The 25,257-nt window shown below is 43.4% G+C and overlaps 1 protein-coding gene across 8 annotated transcripts in view; it reads left to right on the top strand.

The window, feature by feature from the left end:
- The window catches only part of CADPS (calcium dependent secretion activator), a 207,514-nt gene that overhangs the window by 99,871 nt on the left and 82,386 nt on the right, over positions 1 to 25,257 (top strand). For all 8 annotated transcript variants that reach the window (XM_083869747.1, XM_083869743.1, XM_083869746.1 and 5 more), the window contains exons 9-12: positions 858 to 924; positions 8,912 to 9,020; positions 10,067 to 10,279; positions 21,338 to 21,474. In XM_083869747.1, coding sequence (XP_083725873.1) covers positions 858 to 924; positions 8,912 to 9,020; positions 10,067 to 10,279; positions 21,338 to 21,474 — 526 coding nt within the window. The remainder of the gene's footprint in view (positions 1 to 857; positions 925 to 8,911; positions 9,021 to 10,066; positions 10,280 to 21,337; positions 21,475 to 25,257) is intronic.

Here is a 25,257-nt window from a genome sequence, read left to right as displayed (position 1 = left end):
TAAACATTCACCAAGAGTATGCTAGATCTCCTCTGGCATAAGGAGCCCTTTGCATAACCAGAAAATGAACTATTTTTTTCTATTTATTGAGCCAGAACTAAAGTAATTATGATACATAAAACATATTAATGCTGAATAATATCCTTATGTTTATTATTAGCCTGGTGCTGCCACTAGTTTTGCCAGTGTTTGTGTTACAGTGTCACAGTGCCCAATTCATCACAGAGATTAAATGCTTATTTTGACATTAATTTTAAAAGTTAATTCTTCCTTTGTAGAAAACAGTAAATTCTCTGCTCCTCAGAAATTATTCCGTTTGCTTGAATTATCTGTAGCCAAGCAATTTCTTGGATTTCATCTTAGAGCTGCTCAGTGAAGTGTCCTGGTTTAGTCAGCTCAGTGGATATTGAGATCCTGCTTACTAGGTTTGATGTAGGAAGTGTCCCTCTGTTTGACAGCTCCCCTCAGCAAAATGGTTTTATGAAGGCTAAAGCAGATTTGGGGTTTCTCTCCCTTAATTCTTCCATTGCAAATGCATTCTTTGCCCATCAAACCATGTTACAGCTATTCACTGGCACTAAAGGCCTTCAAATTCTGAGCAAGTTGTGAAAGACAAAGGGAAAGAGAGAATTAATACTGTGTTACATTAAGACTCTGTAAGATTTTTATGTTGCTTTCTTTGCAGGTAATTTGTTCAGGCTAGAAATAAACCCATTCATGAATGCTGCTGAGCTTGAGAGTAATTACTCTCTGTTGTGCATTAGCTTCAGTTTCTAAGTATAAACAAAATATACTGAAAAGCAAGAGAACAATAGAATAACACTTGTGTACTGAATTCACCTCTTCTTTTCTCCTAGGTATTTATGGGCCATTGGTAAAAATGTTTGGAAGAGATGGAAGAAACGATTCTTTGTCCTGGTCCAGGTAACAGATGTAACTAGAAGTGATCTTAAATCACAACATGAAATACTTGAGTCTGCCTTGTGACCATTTTCAGTGCCATGTGATTGATGCTGAGCTGTGGTTCTGTGCAGGGTGTCTGTTAATCATGGATTCTTTTCTAAATGTGTGGGTGTTCTCAAGGATATCCCAGTTGCAAAGTTCTTGCCATGAATTTCAAGATGCACTTGAATGCTTCATAAAATGGAGAATCAATTTTAATGAGGAATTAATGAGGTGAGGAGGAAGCTCAGTCTGTCTTGATTGGAGGTTCTTGGGCTCTCTTTTGAACCTCCATGTTAAATTTGGAGCCCGTTTGAATCTACAGAAGTTTTTATCTGGCTATGTCAGAGTCAGCATCAAATCATTCTTGACATCTATCTTGCCTTCACATTTATTACTGCTTCTCATTGTCTACAGCTCTCACTCATCATTTTGCACTCATCATTTTGCAGTGTCTTCCTTTTTCCCTTTTTCCTTTTTTTCACTTTCTGTCCTCTCAGTTTCAGTAGACCTATATATTTGACTACTGTTAAGAATTTAAAGGATACTGGCAGATGTCCTCTGTAACCTAAAAGGATCTGGTCAGCACTTGATGTGTTAGAACAGGTGAAACCACTGCATTGGCCACAGAAGTGTAGGCTCCAGTGTGCTGATCCATCTTCACACCAACCTGAGGAAGTCACAGAGTCCTCTTGGTTCCATCTCTCTCTCCCTCCTCTCTGGACTCTCATGGTGTGTTGTCTCCAAGTGTGAGGAATAAAACCTTTGTTCAGGGTTTTCTATGAAGGCAACCCAGAGGTGCTCTGATGGAATAACATGGGATCCAACATAGATCCAAACTGCTCAGGTTAGAGGGTAAAACCCTGCTGCTGATGAAGCAGATGGCAGGTCTGCTGTAGAGGGTCAAAGTGTAAGAACAGAGATGATATAAACCAGGTGCACCAGACTCCACATTTGGAGCATGCTTGTGTGCTGTCTGTCCTGTGCTGGTAAGGACAGGAGTCCAAGCAGTCCCTCTTCCACCTTAGACACCTGGTTTCCCTGGTCCTAAATCACCTGGTATAAGCTGGTTCCTTTGTTTTGTGTTAATTATGGCTCCAAGTTCAGCTGTCTCAGTAGGAAACTTAATTGTGTTCATTCCCCTTTTAGCCATCATTGCTGACTTCCATAGCATGAAACTATAGGGGAGATAAGGAAATCCATCCTTGGGAAGTAAAGGGGATTTATGATATATGGGACCCATATTAGTAGGAAGCTGTTTGGGGAGACCCATTGAGTAGCTAGCCCCATAACCAAGTATGATCAGCAGAGACATTTTAAGTGCTCATTTTGTACTCCATATGGGGTCAAAATGGCCACAGAGAGTGGGAAGGTGGTGTATAGCAGCCACAGGGTATGCCTCTATTCACCTTTCCCTTTTGGGAACGTTATATACTGACCCTGTTCTTGGGCAGAGATTGAAGGATTGCTTTTCTCTATATGTTTCCTTTATTATGTTCTGGAATTAAGTTAGAAGTGCTATTGTAGTCCATGATCACCTGTACTGCAACTGGTATTGCTTTTCTCTGAGAGGAAATTCAGTCCTATTAGACCAAGTTCTCATTTCTTTTTTCCCTGTGAACAGGGATGCTCCAAAGCAGAGTCATTTTTCCTAACCTCATTTCTTCCATAAATAATTCTATTGATACTCTTCTGTGCAAGGGTTTGCAGGTTTGGACATGGATTCCCTTATTTCTTTCAGAGCCTTCTGGCCATTCAGGGTGGTTGCAGTTGCTTCTCTGGTTTTTAGCTGCTATATATTCTTCAGCTTGCTGTGGAATTGAAGCTCTCAGAGTTATTCCATGTTTTCTCATGTTACTAGGTCTGTATTCGTCAGTTGGCATATCAGAGCAGAATTTGGCCAGAAAAGCAATTCATTTGAATAAGATGAGCAGACTTTTGCCCCCAGAGAGTCTCTGTAGCCCACCTCAGAAATTCCAGCTGCCACTGCAGCTTCTCTGTTATGTTACCGTTTGCTCAACATTTGGTGCAATGTAAAGTGTTCTGCCGTACATCAAATATAAACAAGAAACACTCTCTATGCAGTCCCTCAGATGTAGTTTGAGCATATTGAACATGTCAGCAGGCAATAAAGATGGAATAAAAATACTTTGCTGTCCGTATGTTTGTCATTTGCTTTTCATGCAATGCAAAGGATGGGTGCTGATACGAACAGGGATTGGCAGTAAAGGTGTTGATGTCCAGGATGCTCTGAACTCTGCTAAACCACAGGCAGAAAATAACCCCTGCAGGAAGGTGAACTGGCTCTTGTTACACAAAATGCACAAGGAGCAGCCCCTCTTTCAGGAGCTTCAGCCACACCTGGCTCCTGCCTGCACCAGAGCTGAGAGATAGAGCCCAAAGCGTAAAGTCCATTTGGTGTATAGTGGTCTTGGTCAGTCCCTGACACTGTCAGAAGGGCAAGACTGTTTGGAGGAGTAACTAAACAATTTCTTTCTGATCCATTGTCTCTGTCCCTTACCTGTAGCAGCTCTGTCTCCTCTCTTGTTGCTTGCAGAATAACCTCCCCCTCATGGTCTTGTGCTCTCTCCCTCTTTCCCCATTTCAGATGGACACAGTCTCGGTTCCTACAGTGCTATTGGGTGGTACCACTCTGTCTTCTGGTACCAGTAGTTAAGAAATTCGTGGTAATAAATACTCAAACTCCTCATAACTATTTAAACAAGGCACAAAAGTGCCAAACTGCATGGGTGGCACCAAGGAGGAAGGTGTTGATGGCAGTTTGTCTCTTTTGTGTCAGTGATGCCTTGCCGCCATGAACGGAGGCTTTGCGCGCGTATGGAGAAAAAGCAGCTCTGCTGGGAGCGCTTCCACTGCTCCTTGGCTTGTGTAAGCCCTGGAGAGAAGGGGAAAGGAGCAATAACTGCCTTGTAATTTGGGTGGAATAATCCCTCGCACCTTCTGTGTCTGTGTAACTGCAAGGGTTATGCAGGAGAGATTTGTTTGGGTGTAGTGGGTGCGAGCAGCTCCTTTGTGTCATTTCTAGACCTGAGCCTCAACTCTCCAGCACCTGCCTTTGCTGGGTGGACTTGGCTCAACCCCTCAGGGAAGGGTTAGGGCATGGCATGGCTGGCAGAGCAAGTGTGTGTGCTCCTCCAGCACCGACCTGTGCATTAAGAAGGGTTAGTTTTCCCTTCCGAATGAATCGCAGTCCTCTCTGTACACTGCCCACCCTTCTCATAGACACCCTTTGAGATGAGCAGCAGAAGAGCAGAATACTGATTAGATGTAAATTACATGGCAGAGACTCGTTACTTGCCTAATTTTAAATCCTGAGATATGCAGTGTGAAAATGATGGCAGAATATGGCCCTGAGCTTGGATGGAAATGGTCCGCAGCATCACAAGCGAGGAAAATGCTTCGTAAAGGCAGCAGTAATGCCATTGGCAGTGGTAAGCAAAAGCAATTAAGCTTTTTAGGGCAAAGTTCTCTGTGACTGGTTAGGAAAGAAAATGTACATCCATTGCAGATGTTGTAAGTAAATGTTTCCTAAGTTGCTGTATCAGCTGCTTGAGCACAGCACACAAATTTCAGCCAGTTTGCCAACTAGACCCTCGTGCAAAAGCTGGGATTTTTGATAGCTGACAGAGCTTGTATTAATTCTTTGCAAGGTCTAATGTGCTGTACTGGCAATAACACCATGGTTGGTTCTGGTGGGTTTGCTGGCTTTGCAATAGGAAATTTCTTACAATGATTTTTAAGGGCAAGTGAATTAATTACACTGAGGTTTCAGACTGAATCTGTTCATCTCTTATCATAACCCCATTTCTGTGCTCTGGCAGCATATGGGAAGTAACACTCCATGGTACCTGGATGACATGTCTGCTGAGTAGCTTGAAGCAGTTTTCAGCTGATTGTGTCTGATGGTGTTTGCAGAATGTTGTTGGAACCAGATCAACTCTCTGCAGATTAAAACCAGTTGCAGTGTCTACGCCTGGATCTATTGTTCTAGTGACAGACTCCCTAAACTCCGTATAATTTAGACTAACAGTGACAGTTCTTGCTTTTAGCAAAACTCATCTGACTCGGGATAAAATGAAATGAAGTAAGTGTTCAGTAACTCTGACTATCACCCAGAAATTGAAAATAATTCAGCAGAATTGCAGTGTGGTACACCAGCAGTCCTAGACTGTGGTCTTCAAACCAAGGTGAATGACCCACAGCTTGTCCCCATAAATCATATTAAATAATGTTTTCTCTTAGAAGCTTGCTGAGAACTAGGCATAGATGATGATTCTTGTGAAATCTGGAGTGTATGATACATACAAAATATCTGGAACTGCTGGTTAAACTGATGCCACAGCTTCTTATGCCTGGCTGCAGTAGGTCCTTCCTGTCCTGTCCATACTCACACAGGATGAATTCCCACCACACAGCCCTGCCCAGGAGAGCACACCCATCTCCTCCTTGAAGAAGAAGCTGGGACAACTGTTTTGTGCAGTTTTTTAGAGCTGGCTGGATATGCTGAGATATGAAAACCATTGATTTTGCTTTTTTGTTTTTTTCAAGCTAGATCATTTCCTCTGCTCATTTGTGTCAGGAAAGGGCTTGGGAGGCAACATACAGCTGCAACCAGAGGACAAGAGCCTCCCATCAAAGTGGAAAGCTGTATTACAGCTGGCAGTATCTTCGCACGGTTTCTCTCCCTTGGGACAAAATGCATGCTGTTAATTTAGAAAAGGTCCATTTAAGAATTTAACCCAAGTAGGGTGGTGTTGTGTCAACAGTAAAAAAGGGGGAGCAAATGACTGAGCTCAGAGTGTGAGGCATGACAATTAACAGGTTTGAGCAGGATCCTGGGGAAAACAATGCTCACTAAAGCAGGAGTCTCTGGTGGAGAAACCAGGACAAAGTCAGGACTGGTTAATGCATATCTGCTGTATTTATTAATCAGTTGGATTATATAGCTGGTGACAGAATATGGTCAAGTGCCAAGAAAGTCAGACTTAATTTAGCAGCCTGGGAATAGTGAACTTTGGCATTTGTCTCCTGCTGTCTGCTTCCCCTTTCCTGAATTTCTTTGTCTTTCCCCCCACTTCTTTCTCCCCTTATGTTCTTTTGTCTCAAATTATTTCTCAAAGTGTTTTCTTTTTTTGTAATGAACCAACCAGGGGTGCCTTGGATTAGTTTCCTTCTTTTACTTTCTCTCAGTTCAGCTTCCTTAGATGCTCCTTTCCTGGCTGTCATCAAGTCCCTGGATGAAATCCCAGCTGCTTTGAGATTTTGTCCCTCACTGGGCAGAGATTTCTCCTCTGTCTTCCTTCAGTTTCCTCTCTGTATCTGTGTTTTTTCCAATTACTCAAACCATTAATCTTGCCCATCCCATCTGCTCACTCGCTCTCATACTCAGCTATGGTTCAGAGTGAACTCAGCAGGCTGTAAGATTAATTTCTGCTATTAACTGTTTCACTTGTCTGGCCACTTCTGAGCTTTACAGAAAGCAGGCTTTGTAAAGCACAATATTTTGGAGGACTGATGAAAGGCAAGTGCAATCTCCTCTTGACCCTACAGTGCTGTTCAGCAGCAAAGCACAACTGGGACATACTGAGCTTTCTAGAATCTCATTTTCTTGGGCTTGGCTTTACCACTGCTTGTAAATGGAAGGAGCCACATTGCACTGGTAGCCATGGCACCAACTTCTCTGTGACCCCAAGCAGTAAATGCTCTAGGCAGCAGGAAAGGGCACACAGGCTGGTCTGCCAGTCCTTGAAGTCAGTAGTCTGAGCTGTTTAGGTGCAGGCACTTTGCGTGGCACAGCTGGCACCTCTTCCAGAGGCCATCATTATCTTTGTCCTCTCTCCAACCTGATCCTTGCTTGCTGCTGCCAGCAAGCTGTGTGGTGTTCCTGGGCTTGGGCTTGTGAGCTGTGTGAGTAGAGAAGAAGTAGGATATGAACCTGGATGAGCCTTTGCTCACTGCATGTTACAGACCCACCTGCAGGTTTCTCTTGAAAGTCTCTTCTGGTAACAATGTTCTTTCAAGGAAATCCTGTGCATCCTAACAGGAGAGACCAGTTTGCTTTGCCTGTGTCCCAGGATGGCTCCACCAGAGCCTACTGTCTACACCTGTCATTTATAACCTTTAACATGAGAAATACAAGCTCTGAAATGCCTTTTTTTCCCTATGTTGCCACTCCGTTGCTGTGGTTGTCTTATTGCTAGGGCAGAAGAATATTTTCTGGGTCCAAAGAGATGGGGAATTATTTGTATATGAAGAAGAGCCCAAAATTCAGACTTCATGTTCAGGGTCAGAGAACAACAGCTGAACTACTGAATAAATTTACCTGTTGCTATAGACCATACAGGAAAAGAAAAAAGCATTTGTGGTATTAAGGTTTTCAATAAATGTCAGCATAGGTTAGCACTGAATAATTTCAGGAATTGCATTTATCCTGCAGTCCCTGAAGTTCAGGCCGTCTAACACAGAAAAATCAAATCCTTACTGCTCAGACAAGATCTCTAGGATTTTCCCATAAATAAAGCTCATTCCAGAGTTTCTCCAGGAGATGGCAGCAACATACTGCAAGTACGACTGAATGAACACCACGGGAGCCTGAATGTTGTGCTGTGGGGCACTGGGTTATTTTTAGATTCCTCCGTGTTAATCTTTTTAATTTTTGTGTTGCCCATACGATGGTAGGCATGCAAAGTTCAGAACAGGGAATATGCACTGGTGTGCTCCTGCTATTGGTCTGCTACTTGTCAATCTTTTGTCAGTGCTGGTAGTTTTAAGGAGGATGCAAGATGCTTAAAGCATCGCTTTTAGTCTTACTCCCACAAATGTGTTAATGATAGAGTTTATTCTTAGGTGGCTTTTGGAGCTGTTCCTGGAGGAAGGCTCAGTGCAGGCAGGGCTGCTAGAGCAGGCTGGCAGCAAGCAGAAGCCCATAGAGGGCAGCAATAAACCAAGTGGCGACTGGGAGACGCTGTGCCAGTAGACAGGTCTCCCGACTTCAATAAATTGCATTTTATTAGTGAGAGATGCCACCGAAATAAGTGCTGCATGTATCTTTGTAGCCAAGCAATTTGGCTGGAGTTTGAAGACAAAACCCCCCAGCTCAGCCATGCTCCCATCTTTCAGGATCTCTCCCAACTTCCAAAAAATGACAAGCACAATTCATTGCCACCCACCAGAGTTTTAAAGTTTCCTCCAGAGGTCAAGAAAACGTCCAGACGAATAAAATTACGTCAGGCGTCCAGGATATGACACAACCTTAACAAAGTCATTTGAAATCATTTGACAGTAAATTTCCCTGTGAGTTCCTAGCCTGGGGCACGGAGAATTCCTCTCCTCTCCTCCCTTGGCTGAGCTCCTTGCCGACCATGCAGATCGCAGCACGGCGGGTACGCCGGGTCTTGATGCGGCCTGATGGGCTCCTAAAGGCGATTCGGGAGCCTGGCAGAGCCCCCGCAGCTGAGTCGGCTCCGTCAAGAGCTTGACATTGAATGTATCGTGTCATGCAGATGGTACCTCAGAGGAGTGAGAGCTGCCATTTACAGCACTGATGACAACAACTGCCGAGATCAGTGGGATCTTAAGATTGCTTTAATATGACTGGCACCTAGCAATTTAGCTCACATTGTTTGTGACAGGGTGTCACTCTTGCACTTGTCTGGGGATGAATGATAGAGGGTTTTAAAGCAGTGGATCTTACTCTTTTGGAGGAGATTAAACCGCTGTATGTACTGATGTGGAGAATTAGATATGTGCTGCAGCAGGATGTGCTAAGAGAGGGGTTTGTAAAAGCCTGGTAAAAAGTTTAGTCTGTCTCTGATGGGCAATGAGCATCCAAATCACCCCATGACCCCCAGTCCCTGCTAACACACTGTCAGCGTGCAGCGTTTGTAAGCGCTTTGGATTGCCTTGTGGTGGTCACCCGGTGCCATCTTAGCTTTGTGATTTTCCCCAGGTTAGTCAATATACATTTGCTATGTGCAGCTACCGGGAGAAAAAAGCAGAACCTCAAGAGCTGCTGCAGCTCGACGGATACACTGTGGACTACACGGACCCGCAGCCAGGTACGGGGCTGGTGGCTCCCGCGCTCACCACTCCCAAAGGGACTCCTCTCCCTTCCCCTCCCTGCCTGCAGCTGAACTGTGATCAGCTTTATTCTAAATATGCTTGTGTTTATACTGATCATTAGCTATGCATGACTTTACTATAAATAGATCTAAGGGACTGAGCTAGCAGTTGCACCAGAGGAGGGAAAGACTCGTCTCTTCTGGAGAGCCTAAGTGAATTAGACCCCTGAATCTCAATGAGATTTGATTGTCAGCTGAAGGCTCAAATTGAGTAATGATTCTAAACCTGTGCCTTCAGATTATATTTCCTAAATAAAAGGCTAGCAGCTGTGCTTGTCTTTATTGTAGAAAATATTTATGGGACCAAGTCAGCATTTTTGCTGGCCCCATTCTCTCTAGAATGGACGTCAGTGCCTGGAAGCAGAAAGTCCCTGGTACCTGGAGTTACCTGCTGGTGGTTGAGACCCTTTTTCAAGTAGACAAGCACCATTTTTCTTTTATTTCAGTGGGGCAACATACTGAGCATGGTGATCCTCACCATGCGCTGGGTCATGGTACCCCCAGAGGAGATAAGAAAAGATACAGTAGGTTGGTTTGCAAGACCTTTATTCCTGTTTAACTCTCATATCAGGGAGATGGGAAGATGGGTGCCAAATCAGGGCTATGATAAAAATAAGGATATCACCCAAGGACCTTTTTCTGCAGTGTGATCACTGATGTTTTCAGTCTAATGGGGAACCTCCCACTCAATCCCCATTTTTAACTGGGCTCCAGTGGTGCCCACATGGGACTTGCACAGATGGAGCTGTAGGTGAGAGAAGCAATTAATCCAAGTGTGTTGGGGCATGTTTTAGTAATTGGGTTACCTGGGGACCTGTGGTCTGTGTTGCAGGTGAGTTTGGTGCAGGGGAGGGGACTGAGCTGGGAGCAGCATGGGGCTGGGTGAAGAGACACCTGAGCAGTGTTGGGGTGGAAAACCGGGGGAGATCTCCTGGCTGGCCTCAAAGTCTGTGAAACTGCATTGTCACTTCCTTTCCTGCCAGGTTTGGATGGTGGCAGAACATTCTTCAATGCTGTGAAGGAAGGAGACACGGTGATTTTTGCGAGTGACGATGAGCAGGACCGTATCCTGTGGGTCCAAGCCATGTACCGAGCCACTGGCCAGTCTCACAAACCTGTGCCACCTACCCAAGTGCAAAAGCTAAATGCTAAAGGAGGAAATGTACCCCAGATAGATGCTCCAATCTCTCAATTTTGTAAGTAAATAAGTTCTCCTAGACAGCCAAAGTCTTTAATGGAAAGATTTTCTGCACTGATGTAAATCAATGTTTACACACGTGTTTCTGATTTCAAAACAAAAAGTTTTTTCATTATCATAAAGCTCCTTTTTACATCAGTAGATCCAGAAGCAGTTAACCTGTGTGTTTGACAGAACCAAACCCAAGAAACAAAATTCCTTGGGGGAACTTATCAATGGGTATTTTAAAGTGCAATACTTGATGGAGGAGAGAGACTGGGATCTGAGAGCCTGAGACCCACCTTGCTTTTCACAGACATGTGTTTTACCCACACACAATAAATTGCACACCCAGATCAGAGCAATTCATTAGCACCATTAGCTGTCTGTCAAATGCATCACGTGGTCAAAACTACAGGTGCAAATCTTGCAAGTATGAAATGCACACACAAAAAGAGGTCTCCTGTTGAATATTCAACTGTAGGAAAACATATGGTATTTTTAACAGGTTGCTTTGCAGGCCAGTTAGATGTGAATTTAAAGCAATCATCTTTTAAGTCGTAGCTATGCTGCATGTCCTATGCAGTTATACACACTTTCCTTCATCTGAAATTTAGAGCAATTTCTTTCCTCTTGCAAATGTAATTTGATTATAAACCACACAATTGCCTCTTTGCTCATTTTTTCTTGAAGGTCTCAATTGTCTGCAGCCCCTTTGTTATGTAACATACAGCAGTTCTTGCTAGTTTCAGCAAAATTTAAGAATTAATATCATTAAATATAAATAAAATAAGGAAAAGTGGTAAATAATTAAAGCATTTGTCTGATTAAAATAGATTTCAACTTTTTTAAATGGTCTTTGTAAAGCAGTTATGGAGTATATTGTTGTAAGGAACTCAGAAAATCTGAGATTTCCTTATCAATAGCACTTGACCATCTTTTATATTTGTTTAACTTCTTCATGTCAATATTTATAGAAGGTATCAGTACAAGACATACAGCTGCAGACCAGTGCTACAGCAGAAAACCTCTGCTTACTGCTTTTTTATTTTTTTGTATCTTCCATACACCTGCTTGTTTTGATGTCCCTTCTGCCTTGCATTGCTGCTGCTGCAAGTGGGATGCAGTGTGGTAACCTATAGTCAGTGTTTTATTTTCAGTGATCCTCATCCTCTTCATTGCAGTCACTGACTTTGGGAGTGCAAGGTGTAAAGAACTAGGGTTGAGAAGGAAGGACACTTCTCTGAAAGCCAAAGTGGGAGGTGGGAATTGGCCTCTTGCAAGTGGGGCATTTACTGGCTGTGATGAGCCTCCAGGCCTGGCTGAGTCGTGCTGACCTGAGAGCATTCCTAAGGATTTATGTCCCTCTGCCCAGAATGTTAAATCAGCGAGTTCTTGGAAACAGCAGGCACAGGTCCTTCTACTGCTGCTTTTTCACATGCTAAAAGCCTTCAAAGCGTAGCAAGGGGGAGCAGCAGAGGGATTCTGCTTGTGGCTCCCTCTTCTTACAATTGATGCTAAAGGGTGCTCTCATTTGTGGGGTTGGTGCACAGAGAGTACACTCCTGTTCATCCCAGCATGATCCCTGCAGAGTAGGATATGAGCAGAGATCATCAAACTGAGGAAATACCTTTCCCTCCAGTCTTCTCCCATCTCTGCAGACACCAAGCTTGGAAAATTTTTATGCTGGGTAAATTCTGATATTTGCAGAATTTTCACTCTGCCAGACCAATATGAAGGGTCAGGTGAAGTGTTGCTTTCCAAGACACATCATAGCAGCTATAGAAAAATCTGCCAGGATTTTGAGGAGGAAAAGGGATTGCCCAGGGCTGTGGACACTTGGGTGTAGGATTTGCTTGCACAGCCAAGCACTGTGTGTGTGGGAGAGCTGACCCCTTTGCTTAGGGTACCTGGGGTGGAGAAGGGACAGCTGGCTTGTTCTAACCCTTGCCATGGATCAGGGAAGTCAGTGACTGAGCCCAGGAGTCAACTCTGCATCTGCACAGCCCAGCATATCCATCAGAGCCTTGTGCTGCTTGTGGTCCTCCAGACTCTCAGCCTAACTGTGCTCAGAGCTATAAAGATGCCACAGGCTTGACCTTTTTTTTGCATCTCGCTCACTTGCCAGCAGGCAGGGCTCCCTCGTCCTTGCTTCTGGTGAAGACAGCAGAGATTTCACCCCCTGGGCCCTCCAGGGCATTTGAGCGAGTCAGGATCTGACCTCAGTTTCTCTCACTTGTTCTCATGCCAATACCAGCTCCAAATCTGGATCATTTTTATTTTTATAACACCACCACCCTCTTTCCATCCACAATGTATTTTTCTGTAAAGTTGAACAGCGTCAGTCTCCCCTTTTTGCTGCAAGAACTGGGAAGCCTTCTTGGATGTGTTGTGCCAAAGCCTGGGAGAGAGAAACTAGTTGGCTCATCAGTCCATCAGTGTGATGGCTTACTATTTGAGCATCTTCTGGGCTAGTGTGTTTTGTCCTTGGTTTCCCTTCCTCCTCCCCCTTTGGACCTCTGACAGGTCTTTGTGCACATCCTACAAGAGGAGGAGGGCAACATGCCATAATACACCTTCATCTCAACAGGAAAGGCTGCTCATTTTTCATATTTTAACATCTATACGTGGCAGTGCTCATTGCAAAAGTCATGGGGTGCAGCAGTTAAATAATCTGAAGCAACAGTGAGTCATGCATGCCACATACAGAGAGTCTTAAATGCACAAATACATATCTCAGCTCCTTCAGTCTTGAAATCCGAACATACCAAGTATTGCATTTTTAAAAGGGTCTAGGTTTGTCACTGGTTTATTTGGCTTGGGTGTATTGGTTTGGGGTTCTTTTTTTTTTTTTTTTTTTTTTTTTTTTTGCCTGCAGAAAGGTAAGGACTTCTGTGAGATACTTTATTCTTGTATGTTTATCTTTATACCTGTCATTTTTTTTTTTTTTTTTATTGTGCTTATTAGAGGCTATGGTGAATGAGGATGTGCAAAGAAGTAAATGTTAAGCCATTTGACGAGTAACTGTTGTTACAGCTTCCATGTCGTAGTAGTCCGAGGCGGCTCATGCGCATGCATGCACACGCACAGAGAATCCAGCCCTCCGTGCCTGGCATGGAGCTGTCTGTTGCACAGAAACTTGGGAAGCACGTATCTTGCTGTTTGGGAAACTTGGGAGAAATAGTGAATTCCATTTGGTTCCCACCTCTTTTGACACAGTAAATATAAAGCTTGAGCAGCGCTCAAATTCTCATCCGCAGTTCGATGGCAGCACTTGACTTAGAAGTAAACAGACAGCTCTGAACCAGGGTGGAGTTTATTTTATTTGCAATTTAAGTACTGGAAAAAATAGATCCTGCTATTCATTAATTTTTGTATGACTTACAGTTCCTTTTACGTGGGTGAACAATACCTGTTAGAGTGAAAAGTTTTGCTTTTTTTTGTTTTGCTACAATTTCAAACAAAAATTCCATTTACACAAAGCTGTGCTTTTCTCCAGTGTTCGCATTATAAAAGAAAAAACCCCAAACTGTTCTTGTTTACTGTTGAAATCATTCACAGTATTATAGTCAATAATGCTGCCAATACATATTACACCTTTTGGCAATATTTAAGCTTCATAAAAGTGGTCACTTGTCTGAAAGCACCAATCTTTGCTTGTTCTGTGTTAGTGATGTATCAAAGAAAATTCCCAAACGTGCTCAACATTCTTCCTTTTTTTTTTCTTGAAGCCTTTTTCTTCTAACATGAAAGATTGGTGTATACTTGTTCTACGTATCATTTGTGGTTGTATTTAGTTTTTAATGTCTGTTTATATTTAATAACTGTTAATCACACCATATACAATGAGTTGGTTGTTTTGAGAATTTGTGATGATTTGTTCCCCCATAATAAGTAGCAAGGTTTATTGAGCTGCTTGAGAAATTTTCGGCTGTAAGTGGTTTTCTTTTTGGTTGGTTTGATTTTCTTTAAGTTTCTTTTTCATTCTTTGCTTGAACCCAAATATTTAGCTGCTAGGTTAGGGCTCCTGTCTGCTTTCCTGAGCCTTGTTGCTAGTCTTTATGTTATTCTGGTTTGTTCCTTCTTACCCTGCTAACTTCTAGCTGGACTCAAGGGTAAGTGCTTCCCTGTAGCTAGCACAGCTCAGATAATCAGACTAGATTATCTGACATATGCAATGTGCTTTTTTTTTTTCTCTTAAATCTTTCTCATGTTTAGATTTTGTAGTACAAACTTTCCATGTTATTTTCCTGAATTGAGATTTGAAATGTAAGTTTCCATACTGAAATTGGGATGCATGTGATGTTTGCATAATTGCCTTCTCTCCCTGGCTTTCACATTGGCATCAAGTGATCCTCTTAGTAAAGCCAATCATTAACATTTCTATTTTTCATTCCAAGATGTAAATATTAATTAACATCACAATAAAACTGTAAATAATACCTTCTTTTGTTTCATGGAAATTACATCTAGTTGACTGCTTCCTGCCTGAAAACAGATCATTTTGCACTCTGACAATATCCTTTCTCTCCGTGCCGATGATTAGCTTGGTGCAGCGCACCAGAGTGCGGGGCTAACCATGGACACCTCAAAGCATAGAAAGGTAGGGCAGGAGACCCCAAGAGTCCCAGAGAAGGTGCAGGACTCCAGAGGAGACCCCCCAGAAACCCCTCCACATATGCCCTGTGGAAAGAGCCCTGAATCATCGAGGTTTGATTAGTTCCCTCTCCCGTTAGCTCAGTAGGGAATGATTTCAGCAGCAAGTGGCAGCTCTCTGGGTCACCCTGAATTTGGAGACGCTGGCCTGCTCTGACTTAAATGCATTTTTCATGGAGGGGTGCTGCTATTGCCCAAAATTATCATAAATTATTGTTTTAGCATGGGTCTCAGTCACCAATCAAAGCTGTGCTAGTCAAAGAATAAGCCAGGGGAATTGCTATTTTACTTTTTCCCACTGGTATACCTACTTTGCAAAAGATAAAAGCCCAGACCTATGCTGTAAGATTTTGGTGTTAAAATCTTCTGTAATATCTGGTGAGTGCCTACTTTCCTTAGGAGGGAATAGCATCAGTGGGTCATGAGAGCTGGCAAATATGTATCCGGAGTACCTGAATGCAATTATGAGAAGGAACAGGCGGTGTCATCCCTCTTGGCCATCAACAAGACCCCTTTTTTCCTTCCTCCTCCTTTTAGTTCTTTTTTCTTCTTTTTTCCTACGCGTGAGTATGTGCGTGTGTGTACAAATATCCCCCTGGGTAGCAGGCAGAATTCCTTCTCAGCAGACACTTTCTTTTTTCTTTCTTTATTTTGTTTTCTAAATGTTTGGATTTCCGAAGAGAATTCTTATCAGACTTTACTGCAAAAAAAAAAACAAACAACAAAAACCCACAAAAGTTTAATTTCAATGAAATTCAGATTTTTGCCTCTTTGAAAGAAAGAAAGAAAGAGTGAATGAATGAACGAATGAATGAACCTGGGTTTGGCAACATTACATGTATTTGCACTACAATGCATTGCTATCTTATTAGATTATTAGTTTTGTGCTTTAATTGCTTTACTTTCTTTAGATAGTTAAAGATATCATGAGAACGCTGCTGTGTCTTCTATATTGTCAACTTGCAGATGCTTCATTGCAGGAATGCAGAATTAAAATGTTAAATCAGTTTCACATAACTTGCATGAATTTAAAACTAGCCTGTAAATCTCTTCTACATGCTTTAAGAAGCCTGGAACTCTGACTTATGAAATAGAAATTCACAGGTTACTGCAGCCATCCAATTCAAAATATTTTTAAATAGTTATAAAAATGCTATATTGTGAAACAATGTTTTATATTATAAATAGCTGTTCTAAAACTGTGTTTTTAACTTGCCACACAAGGAATTATGTAAGTGCATACTACAAATTCTTACTCATCTAACTACCAATCCTTAGACAACTTAGATTGCAATTCAGTGCCTGGTGGGTCTGGTGATTTATAGGAGCATTTATAAGAATTTATTAAAATTCTAACTGAATCAGAAAAGAATTTGTTTGCAGCAGGGGAAAAGCCATAAGCCACAGGAATAAACAGCCTGTTATATTTAAAATTATCTTCTAACATGCAATAATACGAAGGGGAGAAGAAAGCTCTTGGCTTTGCAGCTGAGAGGCAGATTGAGGCTCCTGCAGCAGCCAGAGCTCTGCACGGGGAGCAGGTCTGGGGAGGAGGTTTGCAGAGCCCTGAGCACACACACATCACTTCTCAGAGGTGACAATGCCACAGTGCACAGTGAGGAGGGGACGTGGTAAGTCACCAGCTAGCACTGCCAGCAGCTCACTCACAATCCATCTGGCATTTTAATACAGGTGCAGGGATTTAGTTTCCCCCTCCAGAACACTGGTATTTGCTAGTCAAGTCTCTTGCTGCACACAGGCAAACAAAATGAGGTTTTTAGGCACTTCCTTGGGTATTTCTTTAACAAGTCACAGCCCAAATGTGTCCATGAGCAGGAGGGGACCCCACTGCCCCCCAGGGCAGGCAGTGGGTTGCAGTGGGTACTCCATGAGCTGCCCACCGTGGTGCATTGCTGGCCAGGCTGGAAAAGTTCTCCTGCTTTGCCCAACCAGGCCAACGAAGACTTTTCTAGAAATATCTGTAAATGAATAGCTGCCATCAATCATTGTCATTCCTTTATTTCATGTCTCCTGATGAGGTTGACTAGTGTCATTGTTTGTTACTGTCCAAACCACATCTTCATTCTTGTAATGTCAAGCAGATATGACAAGCACACATTTTCCAGATGAGTAAGATACAAAGTCACCTTTTAATTTACAGTTGTTTGGGTTTTTGTTTGTTTGGTGGTTTTTTTATTGTTCTTGCAACAGGGAAATATGTTGTAAAATTTACTAGATTTTCAGTTGCCTTTGGTACTAAAACAAAGTCACTTATTAATGAAAAGAAACAAATCTGGAGGAAGAAATTCTTACAATAAAATGGCTACCTAAAGCCTTTTATAACAAGAATTCTTTTATGGAGCTTGTCCCCCGCTATTAACTTCACTGCTCTCAAAGCAAAATCTGCCAAAATTATTGCTGGAGCAAAAGAAATGCAGAGAGCAGGGAAATACATTTAAGGAAAAAAAGAATGAGAGATTTGACTGGTTTGTCTCTTCCTTTTTAAATAACAGATAGATAAAGAGAAATATAGCCCTCAGAGAACCAAACAGTGGGACAGTCCTTTGCTTTTTATGATTCTTGTTACTGTTGAAATCTTTATGTTCCTGACACTGGCAGATTTTTAAGACTCTGATTTCAAACACATGTAGGGAGGTTATGTATGACAAGGGTCCAGTTAATGGAGTCAGCACAAAATGCAAACTGGATAAAAATGGACAAAATAAACCCAGCAGTACTAAAAAAAGGCGGTAATGTAGGGGACCAAATGTTGTATAAAAGACCAGAGTCTGCAGTTTTGCAGAAGAAAGGTTTGTGGAGCCTGTGCTGGCCATGTCCCTCCGCTGGCAGCCTCCCTCCTGAGACCACCATCGAACACCTTTCAGCTGCAGTTGTGTGCAGCTTGTCTAAATATGTAAGATAACTTTTGTGGGCCTGCAGCAGCATTTCAGCTGGGGCCCCGAACAAAGAAACACCAGCGAGCTTGGCACGGCACCTTGGGAAGGGATTGCAAATTACTGGAGCATCATATAACTTTCTTTCTTTGGTTTCTCCTTCCTTTTTAGCTAGAATAACAGAGCAGGGTCAAAAAAGCAGCTGTATTTGACTGAAACAATTAATTTGAAGTACTTAAAAATTTGCTGTACAGTTTGGGTGTGAATATTAGCCATTCTCGTTTTGTACTTTGTTTAAAATCCCATTCAAACTGTATAGGCCATTTTGAAAGACGGTGAATTGTAAATAAACCTTATTACATATGCAAATGTTGGCATTATTTTAAATTGCAGATATTTGTCTCAAACAGAGTAATAATATATTTAGATCTGTTCTTTTCTTTTTGCGTTACCTATGAAGTTTAATGGTTTTGGTATAATTTGATTCATGAATTTCATTTTTTAAAGTGAGCCCATTGGAAAAATCAAAATGCAAAAATAAATTGCAAGGTGCATGGGGTGTTTATTTAGAATAATTAAGGGAAAGTGACTTGAGTATAGGATTGATTTCTTTAACCTGCTCCTTATTTTTTTTTTAAGAATTTTGCCCAATGAAGCACCTGGCCCAGAGCTGATATTCCATTTAAATGAAATACATATTTATATTACCATTCTCCATGGACATCTCCAGTTCACATCATGACTGCTGTATCCCCTGGGTGGGTGATGTGCACCTACCCAGCCCTGCATCTCTGCTGATGCAAAATGGTTTGGCTATGAAAGCTGCAGCACTGGGCTGTGCAGGGAGAGCTGCAGCTGCTCATCCTCCTTCCCATGGCAGAAATCCACGTTTTAAATCACTGACTGAGCAGAAGTCATGTGCATAATGCTTTTCTGGTCACTTGAGCTCACACAGTGCCATGTCTGATGTCTCTCTCTTCATGTGGTTGTTCTGATGAGGAGAGATTTGGGGCAGATGGGCTTTCGAGCAGACACCCAACGGAAGATGTGGCTTAAAAGTGTTTAATGAAAGTAAAATTGCCCCTGATTATGTACACTTGTGAAGGACATTTAATCACTGTGTCTGTTCTCACGCTTGTCAGGGAACTCTCTGTGCCCCTGCCCTGGGCAGGGAGATTGTAAAAAGCCCAACCAGACCCTCAGCTCTGTGGAATCCAGCGGCGCTTCAGTTGGTTCCCACCAGCAGAAGGTCTGCTCTTTGCCCACCTTGCTCAGAGAATGTAATATTTGAAAAAGCTTATTATTCTGGAATAAAAAATACTTATTTCAAACATGCTTTCTAGCACATATGCTCAAAAAGGTTCACCAGCTAAAGGGCTAGAGGACTCTTCCAGTTTCCAGCTGATTTACTCGGCTCTCAGAGCCTCGTTGGCTGAGCAGGAGGATTGACAGTGTATCAGGGCTCCTAATTGAAAAGTAATAAAATCTCTGAGCAAAGCTGGCAAATGAAGGCCTCCAGCCAATTTGTCAGCTTGCAGTCAACTCTGAGGAGCCGGGCAGAGCAGCAAGCCATTAAAAATAGTCTGATAATAGCTGTTAAAACATTTTCCGGGCACTGGGGATAGAATGAAAACAGCACAGCCGAACTCTTTGGGAGTGAATGCAATCAAATCTATCTTGGCCCAAAGGGACAGAGACAATGGGGCAGAAAGCTGTCAAAACAGACAGGAGCCAGTCTATGCTGCAGGCCACAGGGCTGGGTGGGCTTCACATCCCCTGCCCAGGGATGCTGGAGAGGTGCCATGGAGGTGATGTGCTCCCCAGGGAGGTTGTTCCCATCCCTTGAGCCAGCCCTTGTGCTGCCACCTCACTCAGCACCATCAGCAGCTGCTTCTGTCCTGGTGCTGAATGCACAGCAGAGTAGGGGGGGGATTTGGGTCCTGGAATGGAGGCAGGGATGGGGAGCAGCAGTACCCAGCACATACAGTGAAACAGGGGAGCAAAATTAATCCTCTGTAGGAAAAACATCAGTGTTTATTCAGCGGGGCTATAGTGAGGAAAATTGCCAGCTACAGCTGAATTAAGTATTGCTAGCAGCTAATTGAAATGTTACATGTTTCAATTTGTCTGATTTCTTTCCAGTGAGTGATGTTATTTATACACTTTGTATATAGATAACGACAGACTATACAGAAAATGTAAAGATTGCTACCAATGATCATTACTATGTGAGAGCACTGACACAAATGAGGTATTTGGAAAGACATGCCATCCTTCACAGCTAAATATTGAATAGAAAAACATATATAAGAGAACATTCTCACTCTCATTTAAAACTTTTTTTTTTCTTTTTAATTAAGGATTTTTGGTTTTTCTTCTGGTAAAGAGGGATTTTGTTTTAAAACAAATACAGTTACCATATACTCCTGCTGCGGAAAACTGCATTTTTGTGTCCTTTCAGCCACATTGTTTCAAGGCCACCCAGTTCCCCTAGGAGGCTATAAACAGGGGAAGGATTTAAATCCTATTTTCTTTGTCGAGGATTTGGCAAGAACCCATATAGTAGGAAGCTGAGCACAGACAAAACCAAGTGAAAGGTGTCCTTTAATTCCCCAGCCGCTGCTAGAACAAAACCTGCTCCCAGCGGGGTCCTGGCTGGCCGCACCCAGGCTGGCTTGGAGGCTTCATTTCAACTGCTGAATTTGGTGTAGTTTAGTTAACCACGTTGAGATTAATTAATTAGCCCCTAGGAGTTAGTGCCCATAAACGTCACCCAAAGCAGAGAAGTGTGAATACGTTGAGGCTGTTAATTCACCCAAAAATGGCAGCTTGTAATCTAGGCAGAGGAAATTCAGTCTCTCCATCGGGATGACTGGCAGCTCCGACGCACTGTCGGGTTACTGCCTCTGTGACAACAAACTACATATCAATTTAACTTCTTAGCAATGCTTAAAAGAGCATCTTTTTATTTCAGTGAGGTAGCATTTAAAGTTGCTGTTAGGGAAAAAATTGCCGTGGGGAAGACAAACATTGGCATTTGGGGAAAGAACAACGTAACTGGTGTGATACCTAGAAAACCTAGTAAAAGTAGAGGAAAAAAGCTGTAACTTCATTAGAATGGCAGAATCTATTACAATTAACCACCACTATCTAAATAGGAGCTAATTTACTTATGTGAGCCAAAATTCTGTTAACTCATAGCCTATTGTAAGATGCAGAGTGAATTTGTGCGTTTGTGTTCTGGTTTTAAGTACAGAATAAATGCACTATAATGAGCAGTTGACAAGATGTTAATTCTAAAATCTTTTGCCTAGATGCAATAATATAGTTCATAACTGATGCAAGTTGACAATGGGAGGTGAAGTGTACTGTATAGCCTGCAAAGAGAAAATTTAATGGCAATGGAGGGAAGAGGAAATACTTGGCTTTCATGCTTCATACTGTATATTTTTTTCTGTTATATTTGTCAACTAAAATGTCTTATATCTCTCTAAATGGTGTCTTTCTCTATATGTATAAATGAACAGATGCAGATAGAGCTCAAAAGCATGGCATGGATGAATTTATCTCTTCCAATCCCTGTAACTTTGACCACGCTTCACTCTTTGAGATGGTTCAGCGCCTCACTTTGGACCACAGACTTAATGATTCCTATTCTTGTCTGGCAAGTATATTCTTTGGTCTCTAGTGATATAAACATCAAGCAGCAAAATCAAAGCTAGTGCGACTGGGGGCTAATCCCCCTGTTGCTGGAAGATTGACTTCTGTTTACACCAGGTTTGAATTTGGCCCAGAGGTATTTTCTTTTGCGAGGCTGCCTGCAGTGAACTGACTGCTGTTCTTCTCCAGTCGCACTGTCTTTATCATTTCTGTTTGCAATGTTTAAAATGTTTCTTCCTGCAAAGAAAAACTCCAGTGTGGGAATGTGAAGTAGAGAGCAGTGTTTTGCAGCCTCCTGCACTGCCTTCCAGAGTCTTCTGGATGAAAGAACAGGGAAAAGATGACTGTCTGGTATCACCTCCCATGTCAATGGAGTCCCACCAGGAATAACTGTGGCCCAGCTTTGTGTCTCTTTATGAGCAGGGGTCCCAAGCAGGTAACAGATGGGACTGTGTGGATAACTGCAGTGCTGCTGCAGTCTGTCCATGCTTCTTACATAGTTGCATGCCCATCCTGAGTACCCCCATGAGCAGCAGCTGTAGCTCTTTTCCCACTGTAGGACGGTGGCACTGAGATGTTCCAGGACAGCTTGTAGCCTTTGGCTGGGGTGCAGTGCTTGGGGGCTCTTATGTACTATATGGGCTTAAATCATAAATAATGAATAACAATGTAACCTGGGCAACTAATTTTTAGCCGTTTCAATGAGGAGGATGAGGAGGCTCTTAGTTTTTGAGACAATGACAGGATGAATCTTTTCTAGAGCATCCTGAAACAGAGGATATGTCCTGAACATGGGATGGGACAGATTCTGACCTGCTGCCCTCCTACTGTTGCACAGGGTGGCACACTAGGGTGTCATGGTGGGCTCCTTCAGCAGAAAGACCACACTGTGCCAAGAGCCTTTGCCAGCTATGCAGTCCCTGGAGCTCTTGAGTGCCTTGCTGTTAAAAGCAGCAGTCTGGGAACACAGCTGAGCAGTTGGCAAGGAGGCTGTCGGTCTCAAATCCTGCCCTCTATGTCCCCCTCCACCATGCCCTCTCCTTGTACCACACACAAGGGCCAATCTCTTCTGAAGGACTGAGATCCAGTAAATGCCACTAGCAGTAGTGAGTTGCCACCCTCCTGAGAAGAGGCAGGGCTAGGAGGAACAGTTGTGGACATCCCCTGAGGTAAGGATGGGGTGGGGGAAGGCTGCACTTTACCTGCAGATACCTAAATGGTATAAGTAGGCTTGGTGGGAGCATTGTCAGACCTGCAGCAGGTTCCTCACTGGTTCCATCAAGGTCCTTGCTCTGGCAGGCAGTGACTTTGGCATGCAGCTTCTGCTCCCCACGCATGGCTGACCCTAGGAAGACCATCCCCATCCATGCATGTGTGAGAGGTTGGCTTGCTGCTGGTTTGTCTCTGTGCAGTCTTGGGCCTGGTGAGAGAGCTGTGGCCGTTGAATTAAACTCATGGAGAAGTGAGAGGCCATCACTGAAAATAATTAACAATGTTTTTCTTCAAGAAACCCACCAGCTGCACTTCTGCTTGTTATGGAGATGTTTAGGCCCTTGCTAGAAGCTACCAGAGCGGTGGAGCTCCCCTCAGCACCACGACTCATCCTCTTCAGAGTGGAGCATCACCAATTAACCATCTTCTTTCAAATCACCCATTGCAGTGTTGTAAGGAACAGAATAATGGCCTGTGTTCACCTATGCTTGGTTTCACATGCTTCCTGACTTACTTTGCCATGTTTTTGTCCTGATTATGGTGTAAAAACAGACTGCCCTCAAAAACTGCAAAGAGCTCCCACTATTCCTGCTGTGTCTTTGGAATGTTGGTGATAGCACTGTGTTGGGTTGGCTGGAGAAGCTGTGAGCCCGTGGTAAGCCTGCTCTGTCCACTGTGTGCCACTGGGCAATTCTTACTCCCTACAGGACATTCCATGCAAGGTTCCACAGAGTTTTGCCTCGTCACACCTCTTGTTTGCAAATGTGGACATGGAAGACTTACCCTGGCACAGAGGATAACTCAGCATTGCTTCCTTTCTGTGGAACCAGGTTAAACAACACTATTGTGAGCCCAGTCATGGGCTGAGCCAGGCATCCCTAGGAAAACAAACAGCCTGGCTGACTCATCCCAGCCACGGCAGAAGTGATGTTTACTGGCAGAGAGCTCTGTGCTGGGGAGGGGGAAGAACACTTTCTACTGAGCCTTACAGAGGGGTCTTGCCCATCATTCACAAATTGATAATTTTGCCACACTCAGAGTATTTCCTGGACTTCTGAGAAGAGTGCTCAGCTGTTCCAGCTTAGTATGGACCCCACACATGCATGGGTCTTCATTCTTTTCACTTGGACATGTGTGTTGTTTCTGAAACTGCCCTCCAAATCTTCCCAAAACTTCCCCACCCACTGCCAGCATCCAGCTCACACAGCCATCTCTCTGCTGGAGCTGTATTGCCCGTGATGTGTCAGCATTTGTAGAATTTGCATTATACAGCACAGCATGTACCAGAGGAAGGTCTTCACCGTACCCAGCCTAACCGAGATGATGTGGGTCAGGTTAAGAGATCCATGAAGCAGGCCACCAACATTAAATTTTCATAGATTTCCTATGATAAATAGGAAAATTCAGCTACTGAAATGTGTAATTTCCCTCAAAAACTCTGGTTTTCTCAAAAGCTGCATTTGCCTTTAGACAACTGACCTATATGTCACCAGCCCTGACCAAGCCTTGCTTTTCCCAGCTCCCCTGGCATTCCCTGCTGGTGCCTGGGACATGTCTCTTTGTCAGAGCAGTTCAGCTTGTTGAACATAGTCACTGGAGCTCCTTGTGCTCTGTGCCCTTCCTCCATTGCCCCTCCAGGTTTCCTCATGTTATTGGAGACAATCTGTGAGGCCGCGCTGAGCTGCGCCTCTCTGCTCTGGGGACAGACACCCCATGTGTCATCGCTGTCAGCTGCATTTGCCAGGCTGGCTGGGTGTCAGCTTGTTGGGCCAGGCAAATCTTCATCAAGAGGCAGGATCTGCCTAATGATATTGGGGATCTGTCTGAATACAGCTCTTCATCAAACCTTGGGATTTTTTCTGAGGCTGTGGGGAGCAGTGTTTACTGCTCCATTGTATCCCCATTCAGCAGCAAGTGTTTTATTTCCTACTTCTGCAAAGGAAGACCACCTGCTCCTCCTGGGCTCTGGATCTGCTGCCTGTGCTCTCATGAGGTCTGGGGCTCACCACTGAACCTCTGATCTCCGCTCACTCTTCTCCTCATTGCACCATGGCAGCGATTTTGGGTGTTTACCATCATCCCTTCTGTTCTCCTGAGAAGCAGCACATCTCAGACCCCAATTCAGGGGAGCAATGTGGCATGCTCCAGATCGCTGGGTTCAGCCTCTGCTTCCTTTGCCTCAGACTGATACTTGACTCCAGTGAAATCAGTGCCAGCCTTCCCATCACTGTCAGTAGAGCCAAGATTTCACCCCATAGGGAGAAATGAGTTCTTTCTTTGTACTAGGTGAATATCACAATTTCAGCTGCACTTCTACCCCTCTATCCAAAAGCAGAGCAATCACGGCATTTCCACATTTTTACCATGCCTGATCACCAAAGACTTACGTGAAGAGAGACAAGAGATGGTCTAAGTGTGTAACAAACAGGCAACATAAAGAACTCCAGAGTCAAGCATAATACCACCAACCGAAAAACGGACAAAAATACCATTAAAAGTGGTGAAGGCAAATATACCCCTCCCAAAAAATAGCCTTCCAGAGGGCCGTCCCATCTGCATTGTTCTGTGTCTTCAT

This window comes from Zosterops lateralis, assembly GCF_965231275.1.
Source record: "Zosterops lateralis genome assembly, chromosome: 11".
NCBI lineage: Eukaryota > Metazoa > Chordata > Aves > Passeriformes > Zosteropidae > Zosterops > Zosterops lateralis.
This window is presented reverse-complemented; position numbering and strand designations above follow the sequence as displayed.